Here is a 7,147-nt window from a genome sequence, read left to right as displayed (position 1 = left end):
GGTATGTAAACAACCTTTTAAAAGATTACTAATCCAAATATTTTTTAAAAAACTATTTTTCTTAATAAATACTTTTTGCCTAAAAACATTTTTGGAGTTAAATAAATAATCCCAAACACCTTTTTAATCAAGATTATACAAAACGTAAATTGTAAGATCTTGGTTTGACATTCTTATATATAAACAAAAACAGATTTCTTTTTTTCTCACAAATATATAAAATAAAGTTATGATTTACAAATAAATAAATTCAATCTCTAGAATGAAACGTTTCTCTCAGGGTTCTTGAATGCATCATTCTCGAAGAACTCCTTTTTGTTCCCATCAATTTTGACCAAAACCCAACTTTCTTCTCATGATCTTGCATAACATTGGTTTGATCACTAACAAAAGCCACTGATCTACTCTTCTTTAAGAAACCATTAGTGTTGTTCCTCAAGAAATGAAGATACCCGTTTCCTTCCAAATTACCGATCTGTCGTCGATTTCGATAGCTTTGCATGGGAGATGCAGTGTAAGAAGAGGCATGTGAAGAATAAGCAGAAGATACCGACGAGATAGAAGATGAAGAAGATGATGAAGAAACGTTTATGACGGCGCCTGATGAAGGGGCTGATATCTTCGATAATCTTTCTCTTAAACATAAGGAACAAATTCCAGGTGATTGCCTGTGTTTCGGGTGTTTATTGCAGCTTCCTGCCAACGATGATCTTCTTCGCGCTTCCATTGTGTGTGTGTGTGTGTGTTTTTACTTGGGATTTCTGGTGTTTGTGTGTCTTCTTGTTCTTGTGGATGGGTTTTTATCAGGTTTTGTGTGAGCGTTTTAGGTGTTTGCGTGTATTTTCTTGGATGGGTTTTGGTGGATGTTTAGGTGTTTTTGTGTAAGTGTTTTTGTATGGTTATAATGAGTTAGGTGCTTTGTGGTGTATTTATAGAGGTAGCTGGTTAGGTTTCTTGGAGCGTTCAAGGGACTTTCTTGTGGGTTTCCTAATATCACTTTAAAGAAGGTTAGTTCAGAAAGTTAAGTGACACCAAGATAATTAAATTATTATTATTATTATTATTATTATTATTATTATTATTATTAGTTTATTATTTATATAATTTATAAACTAAGCTCCTCAAAAATATGTTAGTTACAATTTTCGCCCCTAAAGGATTGCGATTTTAATTTTTCTTGCACAGTTGATTTATAATTGACATTTTATTTAATATTTTAGTTTTTGGATTTTTTTTCCCTTTAGAATTACATTTTACATGTATTTATTTATTTATTTATGTGTTGTTTGTTATTTAAGATATTTTATAAAAGAAAATTATTCGTGTATATATATATATATATATATATATATATATATATATATATATATATATATATATATATATATATATATATATATATATATATGTTCATGCGAAAACGCGAAAATAAATTTTATCTTATAAAAATAAAACACAAGTATTATAAAAATTAAATTTATTAGCAATAAATTAAAGATAATAAGTTTACATTGGATTCTGTTATGATAATATAGATTTAAAGACGGTTTAACAACTATTTTTTTCACGTTTTTAACACTACAAGAAAAAAGGGTATTAGCGGCGACAAAAGTCGCCGCTATTGCTCACCAAAGTCGCCGCTAATAGCTTTACCGGCGACACGTCGCCGCTATTAAGTCGCTGCTACTGTCTTGTCGGTATTGATCAAAAAGTCGTCGCTAATGCTCACTGTTGCCGCTAATGATGATGTCGCCGCTAATGCCCAATGTCGCCGCTATTGCCTTTTTTTTATTTTTTTTAAAAGCAGCCATTTTCGGCTGTCCAAAAACCGATACATAATAACGTTAAATGCATAAAAACCGATACGTTAAATTCAGAAAAACGATTACATAATATCCAAGTTTTATAATACCATACATAGACCAAAATAAATAACAAAATTCTTATAAATCTATATCATACAACAATCTCTAATAAAAGATAAATTTTATACGACGTGTCATCATCCCCGCCACCGTTGTTCCCTCCTATAAGTTCCACAGTAGACTCTGGATCGTTGTTCCCGCCACCTATTAACTTAAACCAAACTTAAAATTATCAAATTAATAAACCACCTAACTAACATTAACCTTTTAAGTTAAACCAACAAACTAATAATTACCAATTTATCTACAAATACACATTACATAGGAACTATTATAGTAATTTACTTTAAATAACATTTTCAATAATAGCGTCCTACTTTTTTTGTTTCTTTTTTCCATTATGACATTGTACTTTACACATTGTATACAATACACTCCAAATTGCATTCAAATACACAGATACATACATTATACACAAATATATACTTTTTATACACATAAAACAACCATAAACACACTCCAAATTGCACATAAATACACACATACATACATTATACACAAATATATAATTCTTATACACATAAAACAACCATCAACACACTCCAAATTGCACATAAATACACACATACATACATTATACACAAATATACATACTTTTTATACACATAAAACAACTATGAACACAATCCAAATTGCATACAAACACATACATACATACATACATTATACACATATAAGTATTTTTTTTACACACACATATATGAAATACACACAATTTTCACACATATATATGAAATACATACACATATAACATATTTCACACACATATATAAAATACACACACAAATGCACACATATAAAAGAAATTAAAAAAAATGCACCTGTGGTTCCCAAAACTTTTCCCACTTTCAACTGGAATCTTTGGTGCTGCAACAATGGTGGTGGTAGTTGATGCAGGTGACAACAACTACCGACGGTAGTGATGGTGACCATAGAGGAAAAAAGGTTTTTGAAAACAAAAATGCAATTAATCACAAACTCTTATGTAAATCGACATTAAAGTAGAAAGAAAGGAAGAGATGAGGAGGGAAACACGAACCCGGGAGAAGGAAATCGACGGTAGCAATAGTGCTGGTGGCCGGAGAGGGGAAGTTTTTGATGCCCGGCGGTATCTTTTCTACTATATGTTGTTAAATGATGGAGAATTGTTGGAGGAAAGGAGAATTTTCGGAGAAAATGTTGGAACAAAATGAGAGAAGATGGAAGCAGAAAGAGGAAGCAAGGGGGAGTAATCTGCGTCGACTTTTAGCGGCGACACCCAATAGCGGATACAAAAGAATCAATACCGGCGACATCCAACCTTTAGCGGCGACATACAAAGAGGGAAAAAAAAGGCGCATTTTTTTCGACCTTCAGCGGCGACAATTTAGATCTTTAGCGGCGACATATTGTCGCCGGTATTGGTTTTGTGCGTTCCACGAGTTTCTCAGCCATTAGATTAGAAAAATGATCAAACGGTAGATGTTCACCAGAACGTGAAAACGCGGATTCGGGTAGATAGGCATTACTGGCGACACCAATAGCGGCGACAACACCATTAGCGGCGACTTTTCGAAAACTCGCCGCTAAAGGTGATGTCGCCGCTATTAGTGTCGCCGGTAATGACTGCATTTCTTGTAGTGTAACCGGTTTTAAATTCTTGTTTTCATAATAAAATGTCAAAAATCATGCTTTGCTAATATGAAACAATTTCTCATATATCATTGATTATCATCATATAGTTCAAAGTTTTGATTAATTATTTTCAAAAATATAAAGTTAAGGTGACACAATCTTATAATTTTTTTTTTGCGTTTTTGCAAATTATTTATATTTTCGCATTAACCCTCCCAGACCAACAAAATTTTATAATACAAAGATATGTGTATCTGAAGTAATTTAAAATTTTAAAAATATTTACATCAAATTATTCTAATAGAATACATTTCATCTCAACTTTTAAAGAGAAAACAACGAAAAGAAGTAATGCCAAAGGTTTTTCAAGATAAATTGAATAATTGAACAATAATTAACAAAACTACGTATTAAATCCAAAAAGTAAACAAAACTATTTAACAAATTTTAAAAACAAAAATTATCTTTACCCTGTATTAATTTTAAGCCCAATATAACTTTTCCCATTTTTTATTTCTAAAAACAGAACAAAACTACTTCCCAAATCAAGGTAAATAGTATGGTAATCCTACTGAAGTTAATGGTTAAAGTTTATGAGAAACTAAAAAGTAGTCAAAAGGTGAGAATTTTTTAATGAGTAAATCCAGATATCAAAGAAAACATGTGTATCATCATCGACATTCATTATTTCAACATTAACCTACAGATTGTAAAACAAAAGAAATTATGAAAATAGAAAGCCAATTTTTAAACACAAACTTCTTTGGCAATTATAACATTGTGATGGAATCAAATGTCAACGCATTAAGGATAATAGAGGGAGGCACATGTTTTTATAAATTCAAACAAAAGAGATTCAATCATAGACAAGGGATCGAGGTCCAAAATATCGACAGGTGAACGGTGAACAAATGGAGAAGACGGCTAAGATAGGAGGGACTGTATGATGAAAAATGAGCTTTTATATATATATATATATATATATATATATATATATATATATATATATATATATATATATATATATATATATATATATATATATAGGGTTAAGTTCATGTGAGACGGTCTAATTTTGTAAAACCGTGAGACGCATTTTTTTTAAATTTTTTTTTAGTTAATTCAAGTTCCGAAAATAATATTTAAAAAAAGAATTTTTGAATTTTTCCATTTATTTTGCATTTTAAAATTATTTTTTAGAAATATGTACAGTGTAATATTTTATTAGAATATTTCACGTATTTTTCAAAAAAAATGGAATTTATTTTTATTTTTTTTTAGTTAATTCAAGTTCCGAAAATAATATTTAAAAAAAGAATTTTTAGATTTTTCCATTTATTCGGCATTTTAAAATTATTTTTTAGAATATGTTAGTGTAATATTTTATTAGAATATTTCACGTATTTAAAAAAAAAACGGAATTTTTTTTAGTTAATTCAAGTTCTGAAAATAATATTTAATTTTTTTTTTGATTTTTCCATTTATTTTGCATTTTAAAATTATTTTTAGATTTGGTCTCACGGTCTCACAAAATTAGAATGGTCTCAAATTAACCTGAACCTATATATATATATATATATATATATATATATATATATATATATATATATATATATATATATATATATATATATACTAATAAAATAGTAGCTCTTTTGCCATGTGTCACCATATTAGACATTTTAATTAATGTGTTGCCACTTTTCAATCTATTAGTTTTCCATTTTAAATTTATTAAACCTCCTCATTAATATGATTCTATTTTAAATTTTAAATTTTAAATTATTGTTTTCATTAATTCGCAAATAAAAAATATCTAATATATATTAAAAATTAATTTTATATATTTATTTGAATCAATGATTATAATTTCACATAACTAATAAAAAATATCTCTTAAATTAATAATTTATTTAAAATAACTTATTAATAATTTTGAGTTTTTACTATAAAAGTTTGATTAATTTTATAACCGTGGTTCCCACGGGTTATAAACTAGTATATATATATATATATATATATATATATATATATATATATATATATATATACACTAGGTGTAAGACCCATGTATTACATGGGTTTAATTAAAAAAATATATAAAATTTTAATAATTTGAAAAGTTTGAATTTATAAGAAAAATGAAAAAAAATTGAATTATTAAAATTAGTGAGACTTTAATGTATTGAATACATTACATATATAAACTTTTTCTAATAAATACTTTACATATATATTACCTTAGACATTAAATGTGGAATTTTAATTTAATAAAATAAAAAATACAATAAAATGACAAGTGGAAAATAAAAATTTTAAAAATTCTAGAAAATGCCATGTGTCCAAATGAATGAGAAGAGGACATGTGGCAAAAAACCTTCATTTATTATAGTATATATATACATGTTAAAAATCGGAGGGTTATTTTCGTCAAAGCAAAAAGTGTGAAATGAGATTCACACGTTTCTACTCGCTGCCACATACTACACGAAAGGAATTCTCGCTAAACAAGTCTTAATCTAATATTAAATATCATTTATGTCTTCTAGTGAGATTCGAACCCATGATCTCTTATTTGAGAAATGTCACTCCTTAGGTCCTTAGGGCTCAACCAAAGACTTTTTGGTAAGGAATTCTCTCACTGACATATTCTGGTTGTGTAGCTATTAAATTTAAATTCATCCGATTAGCTTTTTTGGCTACTTTGTGAAACAAAAAATCTTAAAAAATCAAAGGTATTAAAATTTAGTGCTTTACAAAATAAGCATAATAATGAAATTTTGATTTTTTTTTAATTTTTAATTTTTATAAACAACTCAATAAAACATTTTTTCAAAAATTATAAAAATTTGGAAAATACTTCTACGTAATAAAGTAGTGACTTTGTAAAAAAAATTCTGAAAATACAAGTTTTTGTAATGTTAAGATTTTAATTTTAAGAAATTTTAGTTTTTATTAATTATAATGAATTTTTTATCCAAAATCAAAAAATTATAAAAAATAGGCTTCACGATAATATTATTTTAGTGAGTTTGTAAAAGAAAATTTTTAAAAATATTATTGTTAAGGGTACTCATGTTTTGTTTAAATGATTATGAGTTTATATAAAAAAACAAGATTTGAAAATTTTATTTCTCAAAATTAGAAATCTTTTTAAAACTTGTTTAATACCAAACTTTATTTTAAAATGAAAAACTTCCAAAATAGTCTTTATGGTTCCAAAACTTTTAATGAATGGTTTTTAACCCTAACTCAGACGTTAACTTTATTATTATTATTATTATTATTATATATATATATATATATATATATATATATATATATATCATTAAAAACGTCCTTATGGTATCAAAACTTTTAATTAATGGTCCTTAACCCTAACTCTGTTAGTTTTAATTAGGGTTGAGGGCATAATAGTCTTTTCATAACTCAGGGACTATTTTTGAGGATTTTTTTTCTTATTTAGAAAACTAGAAAATAATACCCTTCCCTTCCGCCCGCCCGCCCTCTGACGTACCCTCTACCACCTCCTCCTCCTCTACATGCTGATCGCCACCCACCACTATATCGTCGCCACCGGCAGCTTGAATGTCGCTGCCACTGAACAA

At 27.6% G+C, this 7,147-nt stretch overlaps 1 protein-coding gene across 1 annotated transcript; it reads right to left on the bottom strand.

The window, feature by feature from the left end:
- Nucleotides 1-250: 250 nt before the first annotated feature.
- On the bottom strand, nt 251-727 carry LOC145050896 (protein SALT UP-REGULATED GENE C-like). The gene has a single exon (XM_078999087.1). It carries the CDS (start codon nt 725-727, stop codon nt 251-253), a length of 477 nt encoding a protein of 158 aa, XP_078855213.1.
- Nucleotides 728-7,147: the final 6,420 nt, after the last annotated feature.

The sequence above is a fragment of the Lactuca serriola genome, chromosome 1, assembly GCF_051521515.1.
Source record: "Lactuca serriola cultivar US96UC23 chromosome 1, Lser_US96UC23_V15, whole genome shotgun sequence".
Classification (NCBI taxonomy): Eukaryota; Viridiplantae; Streptophyta; class Magnoliopsida; order Asterales; family Asteraceae; genus Lactuca; species Lactuca serriola.
Note: the sequence above shows the minus strand (reverse complement) of the source record. Positions and strands in the feature narration are given on the sequence as shown.

What these genes read in the sequence shown, in the direction of transcription:
- LOC145050896 (XM_078999087.1), bottom strand. Translation starts at nt 727, where the DNA reads ATGGAAGCGCGAAGAAGATCATCGTTGGCAGGAAGCTGCAATAAACAC.